The sequence below is a fragment of the Thunnus albacares genome, chromosome 20, assembly GCF_914725855.1.
Source record: "Thunnus albacares chromosome 20, fThuAlb1.1, whole genome shotgun sequence".
In the NCBI taxonomy this organism is placed as follows: domain Eukaryota; kingdom Metazoa; phylum Chordata; class Actinopteri; order Scombriformes; family Scombridae; genus Thunnus; species Thunnus albacares.
Window position 1 is genome coordinate 9,294,644 of NC_058125.1, and position 18,337 is coordinate 9,312,980.

The window sequence follows — 18,337 nt, forward strand, 5'->3', positions numbered from 1 at the left end:
TTGTGTAAGGGTGTGTGGAAGCACTAATAAAACTACAATTCCCAACATTTAAATACTTACGACGCTACCTGTCAAGCAAAGAAGGTCACACGCGTGCTTTTAAACGTAGGAGCTGTTGTATGAAAGCTGAGGAGGAAATGTGCGGCAGTAAGTAGAAATATAGCGACTTTAACCAGTGCAGTATAAGAAAGTTGATGCTAATATGAAAAGTACCCACTCGTATGAAAATGCTGCATCTAATTAACTAAGGAAATACAGTCAGAAACATATAGCCTAGCCTGCCGACTCCTCTCAGCTAGCTTTTCTTCAAAACATCACCTTTCCATCACTGCCGCTATGTTTAGGAACCTTGTTAGACTTCAGAGTCGGTTTGGAAATGCCCTTTCACTCTGCAAAGTGTGCCCAAGAAGTCAGTTTTCTTTGAAATACTCCACAGCAACAGTAGGTAAGATAACTCCCCTGTGTTTGAGCATTTCTTCTGCAGCAGTATTTTGTATGACCAACTGTGCCAAGTGTTGACCGATGTGATGTTTTCTGCTGTTTCCAGAAAGAAAGAAATTTTATCAAGATGTCAGTATATCCCAAGGTGAAGGTAGGTATCACCAGTAATAGGTCGATTGAAAGCAGTTCTGTGATTGAGAATACTGGATTAATTTGTGGTGTCAGATGTATTTCCGTAGTCATGACAAAGGATAAAAGTGCTCCTCACAATGTAACTAGTGATCTGTCTTGGTAATAAAACCACATTTCATGTTTCTGATGTAGCAATCATGGATTAATCGGTCGTTCCTTCTCCATACTTGTGTTATTCTTCCACTCAATATTTTTTCCTTTTTTTAATGTTTTTATATAGGTGGTTTATATGAGATAAACCTCGACCGAAGGAAACTGAAAACTCCTGGAGGAAAGCTCTTCACAGTCCCAAATGAAGCCCTGGCCATCGCTGTGGCAACCGAGTGGGATGCTCAAAGAGACACACTCAAGTTTTACACTATGCACCTGGTACGGTTTGAGTGGAGTTTCTCTTTTAAGGTTTACCTCAAAGTTTTATAGTTGAGATGCCTGCCTCACCTGAAATAAAGATTGCCTCCACTAATGTTAGAAGAAATCATTACATTATTTTGAAATTTAATATTAGATTTATTAAGCTTCAGGGAGAACAAGCAGTGGTGCTCCACACATAGTAAATGCCTTGTATTTAATGACAGGTGATTCTTTAAACAGTCATTGAGTAACTACACTGATAACAAGAGGATGTCACGATCTTACCACAGTATGTTAACAAATTTTCTGGGGAAACACTGTCACTTTGTAGTCAGACCCTAATTGGGGTCTCTTGATATGTAGATGAGGTCCTGAGAGATTTCTGAAACAGTACAATGTGTTTTATATTACATGAGTAATGTTTAAAATATATTAATATGTATATGAAATATTTATATTCACAGATGTATAATAGTATGCCTTGTGACTTGTGAGGATTGTATGACCTAAAAACTGGGCTAGGGGTCCAAGAAGGATATGAAACTCTGATTTATTGTATGTGTTTGAGATAAAAAGAAATATTTGTTGTGCTAAGTAACTTCTGTCTTGAGGCTCTGGTCACAATTTCCTCTATCTTCATGCTAATAGTGAAGGATTTGAGTAATGTTGGTACACTCTTCCTGCAGACCACCCTGTGCAACACAGCTCTGGACAACCCCACTCAGCGTGACAAGGACCAAATGATCAATGCTGCTCTGAAGTTCCTGGAGACTGACACTGTCTGGTATGTTACTTATTGGTCTTTATTCAATATTTTTTTATATTAATGACCTTAATCCATATCAATCCTTTTGAAAACGGGGCTTCATTGCTGCTATACAACAATAATATATTGAATATTCTGTACATGCCTGTATAGCTAGAGCTAATTTCCAACAAAACACCTGTAATAGGGATTAAAAGTGAATATAACCATTGTTAACACATAATTGCCATCAATGACAGCTAAAGACTCAGATTAACACAATATCCAACACAAAAGGATGAAATGGACTCATTACATGGGTCATAATTTTTTCCTTGACTTTATTATTGCACGAAAAAACAGGTTTCTACCTTGGAACAAACATGATGACTTCACATGTTTTTCACATGTTGTTAGTTATATAGTCATACTTGCAGTTGTTGCTAGAAATGTTAATGGTGTTGATGTTTGGTGCAGTTACAGGGTAGATGAGCCCTATGGTTTGGTTGAGCTACAGAAGAATGAGTGGGACCCTGTGCTGCGCTGGATTGAAAACAGGTAACAGCTGCATTAGTTGTTGTCATAGGCTGACATTAAAGCCCCCCCAAATGGTGATGCAGCACTTGTAAATCACGTTTCTGTACTAAGCTCTTTCCTAATTCTCTTTATTTCTCACAACTTAATTGCAGATATAATGTTACTATTGGCTCCTCGTCCAGTATTTTGGGTCCTGAGATCCCAGAGGCAACCAAAGACACGTTCCGGCAACACCTGAAGTCATACAACTTCTGGTCCATGACAGGTAAAACATTTGTAAACTTATCCCAAATGAGCACTTTTAACAATTAAAATAGGCCATATTTTTAGATATGGTATACATGTATCAATTTGGCAAAATATTGATGACAGGATTATATGCATAGAAGAGTTTTTGTTTAGGTTGTGTGGTAAGGAAACAGACAGGAGAGTAGTAAGAGTAATAGCAGTGATGTTCAATCTTATAACTTGCGTAAATAGTGTAGTAATTGGCTGTAATAGTAGATATGCTGTAACATGGTTTCTCCTGTGCAGGGCTGGAGTATGTGATCACCCAGCTCAAGTCTGTCGTGCTGTCGTTTGGGATGATTGACAGACATCTGAGTGTGGAGCAGGCTGTGCTGCTCTCCAGACTGGAGGAGGAATACCAGGTAAGAGAGTGGCAGAATGGTTTTGCCATCAACTTTTTGTATAATTGTCCAATTTTTGAGACCTTGGTGACTGTGACACTGTTGTTGTTACTGCTTGTGTTTTTGTTTTTTAACATTTCCCATAAATCCCAGTACGTCTCGTGCAAAAGGATTCTTTCAGTCAGTGTTTTAATAGTTTTAATGAAGAGCAGAAAAAAAACATATTGGAAGTGTTTTTACTGTTACTCTGTCCCCCATCTGTATTTGCCAGACACTCAAAAAAGTTTGCTTTATTCGCTCTGGAGGAACAGCACCCTCTTCTGTTCTCATAGTATTTCCCATGAAATCTAACCTGGCAGCACACAATGTACAATGCAGTGTGGAGGCTGACTGCTCTTCTGAGCCCTGACCTTGCTTTTTTATCATCAGTAATGACATAAGTAAAATGTGTGTAATGTATTCCTTTACTGCTGCATGTAGTGCCCTCACTTATGAACAACATGTTAGATCTGCTGCTCTTTCTGTGGATAGTTATGGTATTCTCTGTTTATTCCTCTAATATGTTTTCTTTTTCTCCTTCACAGATTCAGCGCTGGGGAAACGTGGAGTGGGCTCATGACTACGACATGTATGAGCTGAGGGCACGAACTGCTGCTGGGGCTCTTTTTATACAACTCTCATCTGAGAGTTCAACTGTCAAACGCAAACTCATGCAGGACTGAGAAGGATAAGCTCAAACATAAAACTCTTAGAAGGCACACAACGAATCTGCCGCCAAACTGAGAACACCCCAAGCACCTCAGTTTCAACATGCTTCTACATCCATGCAGACAAACACAACACATCCTGTTAGTTCTATTTAGCAATGACAGCTGCTCTGTCTGTGATCTGTTATAGAGTCATCTCACTCCCGTAAAACACATTGGCTGTCTTTTTTGCAGTGTTTATATGTGGCAGCTGCCAAGTTCGACACCCCTCACTGAGTTTCCAGTCGGTTCTCAGTCATCCGTGACATTTTGGACACTGTGCATGGTTTCAAGAGAATGGTGACTAATGTTGTTTTCTGTTTGGTGGTGGAATTTTAATGCCATGCCTGCTTTCTCTGTCTGCGACATTTGAATATTGCAAAGTGGATATGCAATCTTAACAGCATACTGTCCATACCAATTGTGCTGTATGTGTGGTGTTTGGAAAAGGTACACTGCATATGAAAAACAAATTATTTGCATTAGGTGGAACAATATACTGTATTACATACTGCATTCTGTAATTAAGATTGTCATCATTCATGGTCTGTGTATTTTAGCATTTTTGTATGGTAATGAGGTGATTGATTAAATGCTGTACAGAGAAAGCCTATTCATCAGTACCCTCCCAGTGCTCATTTTAATTTGGTTTCTTTTTAAGGTTGAAATGGATCAAAGAAATGTACAGAATTGCAGTATCTGACTCCTGTTTGTTTCCTTTCCAGAAGTTGAAAGCAAAATATTACAGCAAAGTTTATTGAGAATTAAAACACAAACATTTAAAACATCTTACAGGTGTCTTGTTATTATTCATTACTGTATGGATATATTGTATTCAGTGACACTGTCATAAAATATTTATTTGAGTTTTATTGATGCAACCTTTGGAGCCTTTTATTTACAATCGCCCAACTCCCATGAAGTGTGTTGTAGCTGTCCAATCACGCTAAAGGTCAGGATTCCTTGGCCAATCACATTGTTCTATGGGCGGGACTTGCTAGACGTTTCCTCATGTATCATCATCATCCCAATTCCATGGACTGACTTGTTTGTTGTCGAGCAAGATGGAGTTCCTTTTGGGAAATCCTTACAGTACCCCAGTGGGGCATTGCATTGGTACGTAACTGGACATTTCAGAAACGACACTGCGCGCAGATAATGTGTATATGTGTACTGAAAATGTATCTAATCCGTGCGGTAAGTCATTTACAGGCTAACGTCACTGAACTGTTAGCCGCCTAGCTAAGCAGGAGTTACGGTAACATCTGCTGTCATTGTGCTGGCGTTACCGTTAACAAACCAAAAGGGTAGTTTTCTGTCATTTTCATAGTCGGTTCAACGAAAAAAAAATGTTAACGAATACATTTACGTATAGCTTAAAGGATGAATGGCGTTAGCTAAGTTAGCTAGCCACCAGTCATCGTCCTCTTGTTAACTCCAGTCGGTTGTGTTTTACTAAGGCGTCTTCATTTTATATATTTTCTTAGCTATCTTACATGTGTGTCTTTCAGAGAGAGCCACTGATGGCTCCCTGCAAAGCGAAGACTGGACCCTCAACATGGAAATATGTGACATCATCAATGAAACAGAGGATGGGTGAATATCCATATAATTTTATTGATTAACTCTCTCAATTGCATTGATTCAATTCTGCCTTCCTTGCTCCTGTGCTGTTTACATAAAGCATTGCTGCTGCATGATATACTGATAGTCATTCATTTCCCTCTTCCTTCTTTATCTGTGTCATACTGAGAGAAGAAGCCCAGCTCTGGCTGTGTGAGGTGGATTTATGCAAGGCCTCCTTGCTTATCTCACTGCTCCAGTAACCTTGTACTGAATGTTTAAGCTGGTGTGTGAAGTCCAGGTCTTGTTTGATTAGTGGGTTGTAAACTGGTGTAGGTGGGTCAAGTCTTGCTGTCTGTACTGTGTCTAAAAGCTGTTTATAAAAAGACTCCACTCTTTTTTCTTTTTCCTTTTTTTGTGTCAGGGGGATGTAAGGTGTCATACACCCATACTGTGAGGCTGACTTGATCTGTCAGAAGTAGTCAAAGAATTCAAACGTTAATTATTACCACCTTACAGGAGAACTGTCAGTGCAGACATTGTGAAAAGTCAGAGAATCATTGACAAATGGCTGCACCTGGTATTCAGCTTCATGCCCAACATCCTGTCTATGCCAACTAAAATGCTCCTTAAAGCCCTCAGTCATTAAGTTCCTGGTAATTGTGTTTGTTCTGCTTGGAAGGTCTTATCAGTCCATTTAAAAGCTGTAGGCATGCTGTGCTTTTCATGTAATATGTTCCTTTACTTGTGTGTGTGTGTGTGTGCAGGCCAAAGGATGCCATTAGAGCTGTCAAGAAGAGGCTGAATGGCAACAGGAACTATAGGGAAGTGATGCTGGCTTTAACGGTGAGTTAAAGTGGGCAAGGAGGGCAAACATATTTACCTGTTACTGTCATGGAAATGTGGTTCATGTAGCCTGGTTCTCCTAATTTCACAATCAGAGGAGTGACTCACATTTGTCCTAAAATACTATGTTTTTTTTCCTCTCATGTTATGCAGTATTACCGCATGTAGAGTGAATTGCTCACAGACAACTGATTCTAATCCTATCACATAATTTGTTTGCGTGCCTTTATGGAAAATTTGCAATTCAAATTCCATGGCTCAGTTGCAGAAGTCTTAATAACATGTCTATACCAGGATTTCAGAGTTTTTCCATGCATTTGCATAACCTGACATTAATTTCCTCTTTGCATCTATCAGGTCCTGGAGACTTGTGTGAAGAACTGTGGTCATCGGTTTCATGCTCTGGTCACCAGCAGGGACTTTGTAGATGGCGTACTTGTTAAAATTATCTCCCCTAAAAACAACCCGCCTACCATCGTTCAAGATAAAGTACTCGCCCTGATTCAGGTAAGATACAACTGCATGCACCTAAAGTATCTTGTTAGAGCAGTCAGTGCGTGTTATAAATCTTGCAAGCTTATTCCCATGAACGTTACTGAGTCTATAGATATTCTTTCAGTATGCTATACAACAATGCTTTTGCCCCTGTGGTGTTTTTGATTGAGTCAGTTAGTGAGAGGTGAAGTGAGGTTTGCAGCGTAGGTGTTTATTACAGCATTTGCGGCTGTGCAGCAGTCCAGGAGGTCACCCATCATCCCCAGGCGGAGCCTCAGGTAAAGTACAGTGTCTCCAGGGCTTCAGCCAGGAGCAGCTCTCGTTACCTGCCGCAGCTCAGATAACCCTGCAAGGCTCATGTGGGCTGCTCTTATTTCCACCAGGGAAACCATGTGACCACAGCTATAGCATGGATCCAGGAGAGGGGCATAGCTGTGAGGGAGAAGGGAGGATCTAATAGTTTCTTGTTTGTCTAGTCATTGGACAAACAAGTTTGTGACAGTGAGGTCAGCTGGGAAATATGTGTGGGGGAAAATATATCGAGCAACACTCCCTTCACACAACAGTCAGAGTAGGATGCTAAATACCCAGTTGGGCAACAGACTGCGGTTGTGTTGTGCAGCTTCCTAACCACCAGTCTCATGAATCAGGTTTTTCTGAATAAAACTTAAAACCTCTTCACATTTGTAATGTTGACCCAAGATCTTATTCAGCTGATGAAGTAATGTGTGGTCCTAGATATACATACGGATTCTAACCAAGCTCTTACTAGCCTCGGCTCAAGCATCGCCTTGATGTTTTCAGGCACACTGCAGTCAAAATAATGCAGTTGTTTTGGCTGAGGAGAACACTTTTGGATCAAGAGCGCAAGTTAACCTCAAAGTCCCTGTGCACTTGTTTTTCAAAAGTGTGTCATGTGTTTGAGTTGCTGTAATGGCTCAGTCTAGCTTCAGCCTTCCCACTGCTGAGAGAGACAAGCCAAGAGCTTTGTGGTTTCCTGATGAAATGTATTCAAGGCAGACAAACAGAAATGATCAGAGAACAGCACTCTTTTACTTTCCTTACATCCTTTGCTTTGTTTGCTGTGTCAGCCCTCCCCATTGTTTGTTTGTTTTTTTTTCAATCTCTCTCTCTCTTTTCTCTTAACCCTTTTCTTGCTCTGCCTTCTCCAGGCATGGGCTGATGCATTCAGGAGCAGTCCGGACCTCACAGGTGTGGTCCAAACCTATGAGGAGCTAAAGAGGAAAGGCATCGAGTTCCCCATGTCAGAACTGGAGACCCTGTCGCCTATACACACACCTCAGCGGGTAGGAGGCATCACACTAAGCAGCTGCATTGTGTACAGAAGTTTCTGTGTAAAGACCAAACACCTACCTGACTACCTTGTGGGGTAATTTGTCATTTTCTGGTCTATATAATGTCACTGTCTTTGCTGCTTCTAGTCGGCATCTGTTCCAGAGGGAGACTCCACCCTACATAAATACACCACCACCTCCCAGCCCACACCACAGGCTGTCCTGCCAGCCTACACCACTCCTCAGGTCCCCAACATTCATGCCTCTGGATCCATCAATCCTACACCTGAACAGGTACGATGTTAATCCCATTAAAATACTAAAACTGAGCAGCTGGATTAAAATATACATGCAACGTGCAGTTCCTTAAGAAAACGACAGACTTCAACATTTTCTGGTGCCATAAAGTCAAACTGGTGTTTTATGTACCTGCACATGATTAAACACTTTAGAGTTTGAATATACTGCTGCACTGCACATATACATAGTGCAAAGATGTCCTAAACCAGTTCCCAACCTTTTTTGTCTAACGTACCGCTACTTGTCTAAAAAGACAATTACATCTGATTGACAAGAGCCGTGACACTGTTTACATAAAAGTTGGTAAACTCTTCAAGTAAAGGCGTGGACTTGAGTTTAACTCAAGTACCCCTTCATGGACACAACATATCATGTTCCAGATACGTTCATGTAAAGGGATTATAAACTGGATGTTATCAAAACACTATTATTATATAAAAGTGGTTATCGATATAACATTTTTCATACAATTGAATTGTTAGTCTTTAGGTTGTTTTGGATTGTATTTGTACTGCTGCTATTGGGAGTGGCAGAACCTGGACATTTCAATTATTTATCCATTACTTTTAGAAAACTACTTTAACAGTTTATTGATTACTTTTAGATAACTATTTCAAGTGTTAATCAATTACCTTTAGCTAACTATTTCAATGATTCATCCACTACTGCCTCTGCACCGGCAACAGCCGCGGCTGGAGGCAGTTTTCATGTTGTCCGTCCGTCTGTCCCATTCTCGTGAGCGCAATATCTCAGGAACATCTTGAGGGAATTTCTTGAAATTTGGGAAAAATGTTCTCTTGGACTCAAAGATGAACTGATTAGATTAAAGGTCAAGGTCACTCTGACCTCACGTCCGTCCCATTCTCGTGAATGCGGTATCTCAGGAACGCCTGGAGGGAATTTCATTACATCTGGCACAAACGTCCGCTCTTATTCAAAAATGAACTGATGAGAATTTGGTGGTCAAAGGTCAAGGTCACTGTGACCTCACAAAATACATTTTTGGCCATAACTTAAGAATTTATATGCTAATTATGACAAAGTTTCACAGTCTCTAAGTGAAGACAACATGGAAATTACTCACTGGAATCATACATGTCAATATAGTGACAACTTCCATTTTGCCAAAGAATACACTTAATACCTTTTTATTAAATTACTTCAAAGTCTTCACTACAAATATTATATGAGTCTTAATCAGACAGTGGTAAGGTTCAGTTGAGTCAGTTAGTTGAGGTTTCCATGTACCTGCTTGCAAATGCAATAATCCCTGGTTGTGAATCTCTGTCCTGAGCAAAAACTGTCAGCTGCAAATTAGATTATTTTCTACACCAGCTGCCCTTATAATAGACTAACTGTCGATTAATCACCCTGTTGTCCAGATTTGCCGGCTGCGCAGTGAGTTGGACATTGTGCGTGGAAACACTAAGGTGATGTCAGAGATGTTGACTGAGATGGTCCCAGGACAGGAGGACGCTTCAGACTACGAGCTACTACAGGCAAGGAACCGCTCTTGTTTGAGTCTGTGTGTGTGTGTGTGAGAGACTAAAGTAACCTCAGAGCACTATGTATACATGTTTGTATGAACTGTGTGTACATTGTGTGTGTGTGTGTGTGTGTGTGTGTGTGTGTGTGTGTTAGGAGCTGAACAGGACTTGCAGAGCCATGCAGCAGAGGATAGTTGAGCTCATCTCCTGCGTCTCCAACGAGGCGGTGACTGAGGAGCTGCTGCATGTCAACGACGACCTCAATAACATTTTCTTACGCTACGAAAGGTCAAAACACACCAACAAATAAACATACACATCCAGGCGCAAACTCATCTTTAGGGGGGGGGGGGGAATATACACACATTCAAACTCTTCTTTACCCAGACATCATGGCATGTTTGCACAGATTTGGTTAGATAAACTAAAGAGTTTTTGTTCTATCGTGTGGTCCTCTCTTTGCCTCAGGTACGAGAGGTTTAGGTCTGGAAGGTCTTCGGCTCAGAGTGTCAACAATGGGGTGAGTCAGCAGTTAGTACCTCAGGTGGTGAAAAACCCAATGTTTACATCACACTTAAAATCCCTGGATTACCTGTCTGAATATTCTGAGCTACGTCTTCAGTGCTGCTATCACACCTTCCCACAGCATGATGTTTATTTTCTCCTCATATTTACTCATTCTTTTACGTCTGCCCCTTTCAGTGTCAGTAGTGTGGACTTGCATGTTACATTACTAGTCAGGCTTTACAATGTCTTTTAAGAGCTGTTATCTGTTATTTGATATATCAGTGATTTACCTGATTTTCATGCTAAATTAAATGGAAATCCAACAAAGACATCATAAAATACAAAGCAAATATTATTTATTTGGTGACATGATTTTGTCCTTCTACAACACAATCAGAGCAGGCCTGTTGCATTGAAGTCCTGTCCAGTAGGGGGAACTGTCCAGTACTGGAATTGAGCTGATTGTATTCATAGATGGACTTATGTTGTGTATGCCAGAATGAAATATAATCACAGCTTTGGAGCAGGCCAAGCAGTCTGCTCCAAAAGGGGACCTGACAGCATTGCTGGAAGCCTAGCTTTCACATCATAGTCTTTGCAGTACATATTTAACTACTATAATCCTACTTTGACTAACAGATCATCTAACAGATGTCCCCTCACTGTTTTCTGATTGGTTTCCGTTTGTCATTCTTTATTGAAGAGATAGTGAAATCCAACCCTACCTTGCGATGATTCAAATTGATCAGTCAACAAAAAAGAGCTAAAAATATCCAAATATAGATTGAGAGTAAGTTTTAGTTTCTTTTGTCCGTTTCTTGTTCTTCCCACTAATTAATTATGTATAACATGTATTCACATTTTCTCAGATATACCCGAAAAATGATGAAAAGCATGAATCTGTTTGAACATTTTTACGTCTTTGTTGGCTTTCATATTAATTGAGCACAGTATATCTCCCATAGTTACCATGCCATTACACTGAGTCCCTGCACAGGCATGTTAATGGTATTCACTGTCTCTTCCTTTCTGTTCTTTTCTGTTTCTGTGGCTAGCTGAGACAGGCAAGTATGAAAATATTATCAGCCTCCGTAAATGACCAGTATCACCCAGTGATGTATTTTGACCCCACAGCGACTGTTGAAACATGGCTAAATAATATGGGCTGTGGCTCCTCCGGTATCTTTCACCCCATATGGCATGTTTTGACTATGCAGCCCCCCAAACAGCCAATGACACGATGAATCTGGAGGTAGAATGACAGTGATACAAGTTTAGGATGGCACTAAAAGTGAATGTGTCCCCACAATCACAGTCATGTTGTGTTTGCATCATCTCAAACAGTCAGAGGTTTGGGATTTGCAAAATAATCTCGATGGAGCAACTCCTCCAGAGCCAAAAGATTCAATCTTCCCTCCTCCTTCCCTGCTGTATTTCTACCTTCTTAAGGGGAGTTTTTAAATCTGTATGAATAGCCATCAACCATCATCTGTGGTAACTGATAAAACTAACAAGAAATTTCTCCATTTCCTCTAAAAGTGAATACCTTTCAAACTTAAATACGTCTCTAATGTAGAACCTTTGGACCCCCTTAAGAAACAGTTTTTCAAAAAGTTGCATTATTTCCTTCTATCCACAATCACAGACATTTTCATGCTCTCCTGAAGCTAACCAACAAGTTTCTCACTCTTACCACATGCCTTTATTTATTTATTTTTAATTTAAACCACACATTTTGTCTTGTTTTTTTTTTGTTATTTTGTATTTTTTTTTAAAATACATTCAAGGAAATATACTGTATAACCCTGCCTCTCCTTAGCCATCCCTGCAAAAGGATTAGCTTTGCTGCTCATGAGCCACAAACCCTATATCCCTCTGTTAGCTCCCACATGACAGCAGAGCTATAGTCGTGTCTCATCACTCCTTCTCCACCAGGTCTTGAGTGAGGCAACAGAGGACAACCTCATAGACCTCGGCCCGGGCTCCCCTGCGGTGGTCAGCAACATGCAGAACGCAGCTCCAACCAGCTTGCACCACATCACAGCCCCCACAGGGAGGCCCTCCTCTCCGGCCACCTTGGCCTCCCGTCTGGCCGGACTTGGTATGCATCTCCTACTTCAGATATTAGCCAAGTGTTCACAAAAATGGCGTTCTTCTTCTGGGATTACATGTTGTAACTGACTACAGAGAACTGTATTATTCTCCTCGCAATTGCAAAGTCTGTATAGGATTACGAAATGTCCATCTGCATTGCAACTTCAAGTGTATTTTATTTCCTCCAGACATGGGTGCAGACAGCGTCAGCAGTACCTTGAGCTCTCTGTCCAGCTGTAAGCCTCCACCTGCGCAGGATGACTTCGATGTGTTCGCCCAAACCAGGACCGGAGCTCTGCCTGAACCACAGAAGACGTAAGGACGCATAAGACCTGAAGGAAAAACAAAACCACCTTTGTTTTCAGCGGTATTCTAACATCTCATTTTTTTACCATCCTGTCTCAGCACTACAGCAGAGGACAGTCATGCCGCCGGTAGCCTTCCTCCCACTCTGGATGTCTTACAGCCAACTGCAGGAGTGGTAAGTCTGGGAGACACAGGCTTTTATGTCCAGTGTGGGCTTTAATGTTGAGTCTGTGTTTTCATAACCACTTAGAGAACATTTGGAGTGTGTGTGTGTATGTGTGCTGTGCAGCAGGCTGTACCATGAAGCAGACATTTACTCACATGCTTTGACTTGTGCTGCTGGATGCTACTAATCTTAGAGAAAACCAGTTGAAAATTGGGCTATTTTTGCTTAAAATTGAACCTGCAGGCTACATTTCCAGCACAGTTATTGCTTTTGTTTGATGTTTTTTGTTTTTTTTTAGTTGCTTAACCATTATTGGCTTTTGTTCATGCATCACTAACAAGACTAGCATAGATTTTGTCCTGTCAGTTGTAGTGAACTGTCACGCAGGTAGGGAAATGAACGCTAGCAAGCTTTGTTTTCCATCCACTTAACAATTTTGAAAACTCCACCCCCCCAACATGCTTGCAGTCAGCGGGCTGTGCGACTGTTCTGTCAGACATTATCTAATTATTTGTTGAGGATTGTTTTCGGTTTCAGTTCTTCTCCAATTAATGAAGCTTAACAGTGAACTACTTTCTGCTTTTCCATGAAGCAATTTCCTGCTTTCGCCGTCAGATACGATGCTCGCTAACCTTCACCAGCATCACGCAGCATTCCCATCAGCACGGCTTTATGCGCTAAATGTGTTTTTGTGTGACTGCGGGTTCTCGTCTCCGTCATCCGTATGCATGATGTGCCATACCATTCCAACACATTGATTCACCTTCTTATTTCAGTTATTTATTTGAATTCTTAACTTGCATTTGAGTTAACAGTGAAGAAGTTCATTTAAGTCATATTTTCTGTTGTGTTTGGGGCTGGGGTTTTTTTTTTTTTCTGTTGTGGCTTTGCTGCTGGCTTGCCCCCTAGGGTGTCGGAGGCCAGTCCTCTGTCATGGATGACATAGAGGAGTGGCTGTGTACTGATGTGGTGAGCCCATCATGATTTTTATTTCTGCCTGAAGTTCTCCCCTTTCTCCTTTCCTTTTCACTCTGTTTTATCCCTTATGTCGTATTAAAATGGTTTTTGAAATCAGAAAGTAACATTTTTCTCTCACATTATGTTTCTTCACTCTTTGATCAATCACATCTTATTATCCTAGTTTAATTTGAAGTTACTAACAGTGTGCTGTGGGGACAAACTGACATATTATGACAACATTTTGTGAAAATGAGCATGAGGTTTTGAATGCGGATATGTGTTTGGAATATAGACACAGTATTAATTGTCCATAATCAGCTTATACTCTGGTACTGAAACATCAGAGTGGACATGACTGTATCTGGCAAACAAGAGACTCTTCTAGTTTTAGCTAAATTCACTTTTAAAGGGGACATATCTTGCATATTTTTCCAGGTCTGTGTTTATATAGTGGAATATCTTTGCATGAATTACTGTTTAAAAACTTCTTATTTATCTTATACTGGCCTTTATGCAGCCCCTCAGTTCAGCAGCTGTCTGAAACAGGCCGTTTTAGCTTCTGTCCCTTTAAGGCCCCCATCTTTTTCTCATTGTTTACTCAAAGTGTAAACTTCTCAAATACGTCTGTACATGTTCAAGCTGAAATCTGATTTGAAATATGTGAGTGGACAACACGAACATACCCTAGAACAACCTTAGTAACTATTACTTTAAGGGAGCATTTTTATGTATGTTCACCTCAAGTTTTAGAACTTTTATCATGTTTAACACAGTCATCTGACATTATAACAGTATATACATGACAGAATATCACAAAAAAAATGTCATGTCCCCTTTAAGGTAGTATCCAGTACCCTAAAGTCAAAATGTATCTTTATTTTGTATACACCATGTATTATAAAGCATTACAACAGTTCATGCTCATTTTACACAAATATGTGTGAGACTGTGTTGGATTATTGAGTGGTGATATGCATCTGTTTTGATTGGGAAATACCTGGTGGATTCATGGGTGTATTATTAACTGCACGGTATTGACAGGCGAGTGGCTTCTTGTTATATAATAAAACCTGACCGGTGAGTACAGAGTGCTGCTGTTGGTGGTTTGCACAGGAATTAGAAGAATTTAACTTGGTTGGGGTGGTTTGCAGTGTGTTACATTTCGCAGAGTCGACTCCCAGATGTGAACTTTTGTCTCTCTTCTTCAACAGAAAGGAGATGAAGGCGAGGAAGGTGTGACAAGTGAAGGTAAGATGACTTAAAGGTACCCTGTGGAGTTTTTGGCCACTAGTAGCGCTATAGAGCGGTGTGTTTACCCAAGTGGGGTTTGTTTGTGTCTTTTAAAATAATTAAAATCAGCTTTGCAAATGTTTTATGAGGGAGGAAATGCATTCCTGATTGTTCCTCAGTGTGTTTTGATGAGTAACACTGGATGTAAACATTACTTTTGTTTGTTTACAAGAGAATTCCACAGTGTACCTTAATTCCATCCTTTTTTTCCTTAAGTCAATTTCTTGCTACATTTTTACCACCTGTCCTCTCAAATTCATATCCCCTTCCCCCTTTTTTGTTTTCTCATCTCATCCAATTCTTGCAGAGTTCGACAAGTTCCTCGAGGAGAGAGCCAAAGCTGCAGAGATGGTCCCCAGCCTACCGTCACCCCCTAGTGGCGATCCAGGTGCGGCGCAGGGAACCCCAGACCGCAAGAAGCCAGACAGGCCGGAGGACGCTTTGTTTGCCATGTAGACCTTTCACCTCTGACCTCCGATCCCCAGCCGAAGACCCGACCAACCGAACAGCATCACCCGAGGACAGACTGACATGACACTTAAAACACATCCACCTCCGCTCTGATCGCCGCTCCATCACAACACTATTCAGTTACACTACAGAGATTTGTACATGCTGTCCTTTGTAAAAAAAAAAACCAACAAAAAAAAAAGGGAATCATTCATGTTTTCCGTTAACTTCTCGCTAAACAAAAGGGAAAACCCAACAAATGGTCTATTTTGATACGCCACCGGACGACGGATCTCCCCACACACGATGACCAGTGTCAGAGACAATGAGGCTGCCTGCTTGTTCCCTCTTCTTTATGTGTGAAGAAATCTCCCTCAGCCTGTCCGTGGACTGCAGAGCTTCATGTTGCAGCTAAATCCTAATAATACAATGTAGAGTTTTATAAAAGAGGCCCCCCCCCCCCCCCCCCCCCCCCCCTGGCCTTGTCAGAAGTAGGATATACATTTCTAATCCAAGCCCTCAAAGCATGCATTAACACTACCAACCTTGATTATTTAAGTTTTTACTATTAAAGAAGCCCTAACTGACACATTATGGTTGCTATTGCAGAATTGCTAACCTACAGGCTGACTGAGTTACAAGGATATTTGTTTTGGTGTTTTGTATCGTTCCCTTTGCAAGTCAGTCTAAGTTGAATTGTAAATCTGTAAATGACAAATGTCAAGCTGTGTGTATATTTAAGCTACGTATGTATGAAAGAGATGTTGATTTCATGTAGATTTTTTTTTTTTTTTTTTTGGAAAAGGGTTTTTGGAACGGGCTCATGTTCCCAGCTGCTTTGACAATAGGGATGTACCTCACTGCGGGCTGCTTATTCACATGAAAAGGGAATAGTATGCATCTGATCATTTACACAAAAAAAACAACACATTTTTAAAAGGTGAAGAAGAAGGGAATTTAGCTTTTACGATTGGCATACTTGCACACACTAATAACCTTACACTAAATCTGCACTCTCACGCTGTAGATTTCTCTCTCACACACTCAGCTGCAGTTGTTTGATGATAAGTCGGTCACAATGAATTCCTTGAGATTATTTTGATGAGATTTTATTCGCCTAAAGCTGCTGTAGTCTGTCTTAATTCCATCTGCTGAACTATACCGTCTAATTATTCTCGTTTGTGTGATCATCTTTATGCTGAAGACGGATACAGATATATTTTTGTGTCGTCGAATGAGTTGGCAGGGAGTCACAGGTAGCTGTAGAGACACATGCTGTCATCAGTCAGTGACTGTAGGTTTTAATTCATGTTTTGAGTAGCTCGTGCTGTATGTTTTGAGTTTTGCGGACCAAATTTGTTCTTTCCTCTGGATGCGGATGTAAAAAAAAAAAAAAAAAGCTCAGAATATGAATAGACTGGATAATTGAATTTTTAATACATAATCCAGCCCTATCTTTAACACATCTTTATATCCAGGGACATAATGAGAATTCAATGTCACACTATATAAAAGCTGTGTTTTTTTTGTGTGCAGCTCTCCTTTATTTCTTTACGCTGACACCTTAAAAGGCCTGACCTTTCAGCATGACATTTGTTTTTCAGAAATGAGCTCGCCGCAGACACAGCACTACAAATGAGACATTTTACTCTTTGACAGTAATAAATGCAACATGTTACACAATCACGACAAGCTTAAAAACAAGCGTGCACTTTGACAGTCGCATTACCTTTCAACTCGTACTGTAAATCGGGCTAGAGGACGAACACTTAACCAGCTGTAATTAATGAGAAATGTTTGGAAATATTTGAGCAGATGTGTAGAAATAATTTATTTAGCGCTATGTTGTTGGGTTTTTTTTTCTTTCTTCAGATCAGTATTTTAAATCATTTTATTGTACTAAAGGAAAATGGGAGGTAGAAGAAGTTGTCATAAAGGTGTGTGTTTATGGAGTTTCTGTTTTATACATTGCTGCTGGCTAATGTATTTATGTTTATTGGTTATGTGGGTATATAAAGGCAGATCATCACTGATTGTGAGCAAACAGATGATTTGTAGCTGTAAAAAAAAAAAAAAAAAAATCACACCAGTTCTCTTGAAGGATACATATTTTTTCATAGATCACTCATAAGTTTATGGACTGACTAGCACATGACATAATAGACAGAATTAACTTACTTTTGACACTTTTGACAAAGCATCAACATTGCACATATGAAGGAAAACGTCCTTCCTCCTTCTGTGTCCTTGTTTTTAGTGTTCGACGTGTGTGTGCGTGTGTGTGTGTGTGCGTGCGTGTGTGCGTGTTTCAGCCGTTGCGTAACAGAATCGTTTTTATCTCCGTTGACTGAAAAAAAGAAGCCTCCAAATGTGTGTTTAAAGAATCCACGTTGTCACTATCCTGTTTGATACCGCCCAGGATCAGCCTGGTTTGTTTCAGTGTGAGCTCTCGTCAGCGATTTTGTAACTGAATCTCAGCACACCGGAGAGTCATCTCAGACCTGTTTTTGCAGAGGAACAGTGCGTTTCTTTGTATGTCACTGGATAATATGAAAAGAGATGCTGATAAGGGAGACTGTGCTGTGTGATCCCTACTTTCCTTGAGTTGCCTCATCTCTCATTTCTCTTTGTGTTTGACTTCTGCATGAACTCTTAATAAAACATTGGCAGTGTGTGATCCGCATTCTGTGTTTTTTGGGGGTTTTTTTTCGCTGTCCTGCATTGATAATGTACACACTTTTGGGAATCAAACCTTTTTCTCTCCTTGCTATACCATCTATCATCCAGATCCTTGTTCAGATGGTAATAAGCTGAAGCTGACCTGTAGTAAACCCTCTCCATTTACCTTGTCCACCACCCTCCACCCCTCCCTCCTCCTCTCTCTGGAGGCCCGTGGGCCCCACACAAGGGGCTTCCCCATTGGTCGCCTGGAATCGC

General features: G+C 40.6%; 2 protein-coding genes across 3 annotated transcripts; both read left to right on the plus strand.

The window, feature by feature from the left end:
* The first annotated feature begins 54 nt into the window (after positions 1–54).
* On the plus strand, positions 55–4,430 carry atpaf2 (ATP synthase mitochondrial F1 complex assembly factor 2). The gene is made up of 8 exons (XM_044338718.1): positions 55–445; positions 548–592; positions 854–1,002; positions 1,671–1,768; positions 2,207–2,287; positions 2,419–2,531; positions 2,801–2,916; positions 3,480–4,430. The coding sequence occupies exons 1-8, from the start codon at positions 337–339 to the stop codon at positions 3,615–3,617; spliced, it is 849 nt and encodes a 282-aa protein (XP_044194653.1). The 5' UTR covers positions 55–336; the 3' UTR covers positions 3,618–4,430.
* Positions 4,431–4,649: 219 nt separating this feature from the next.
* Positions 4,650–18,083, plus strand: tom1l2 (target of myb1 like 2 membrane trafficking protein). 2 transcript variants are annotated; one of them, XM_044338716.1, is made up of 15 exons: positions 4,650–4,757; positions 5,153–5,237; positions 5,972–6,050; positions 6,408–6,557; positions 7,718–7,852; positions 7,988–8,134; positions 9,523–9,639; positions 9,782–9,915; positions 10,096–10,147; positions 12,070–12,235; positions 12,417–12,543; positions 12,634–12,709; positions 13,610–13,669; positions 14,872–14,908; positions 15,258–18,083. In XM_044338716.1, the coding sequence occupies exons 1-15, from the start codon at positions 4,706–4,708 to the stop codon at positions 15,404–15,406; spliced, it is 1,566 nt and encodes a 521-aa protein (XP_044194651.1). In that variant the 5' UTR covers positions 4,650–4,705; the 3' UTR covers positions 15,407–18,083. The 2 variants fall into 2 exon arrangements, with proteins under 2 accessions (XP_044194651.1, XP_044194652.1); XM_044338717.1 differs by lacking the exon at positions 13,610–13,669.
* Positions 18,084–18,337: the final 254 nt, after the last annotated feature.

Excerpts from the sequence above, each read along its gene's own strand:
- atpaf2 (XM_044338718.1), top strand. The coding sequence starts at position 337 with ATGTTTAGGAACCTTGTTAGACTTCAGAGTCGGTTTGGAAATGCCCTT. Across the intron at positions 1,003-1,670 it reads AGTTTTACACTATGCACCTG|ACCACCCTGTGCAACACAGC; the intron begins GTACGGTTTGAG and ends CTCTTCCTGCAG. Across the intron at positions 1,769-2,206 it reads CTGGAGACTGACACTGTCTG|TTACAGGGTAGATGAGCCCT; the intron begins GTATGTTACTTA and ends TGTTTGGTGCAG.
- tom1l2 (XM_044338716.1), top strand. The coding sequence starts at position 4,706 with ATGGAGTTCCTTTTGGGAAATCCTTACAGTACCCCAGTGGGGCATTGC. Across the intron at positions 7,853-7,987 it reads CTATACACACACCTCAGCGG|TCGGCATCTGTTCCAGAGGG; the intron begins GTAGGAGGCATC and ends TGCTGCTTCTAG. Across the intron at positions 13,670-14,871 it reads AGTGGCTGTGTACTGATGTG|AAAGGAGATGAAGGCGAGGA; the intron begins GTGAGCCCATCA and ends CTTCTTCAACAG.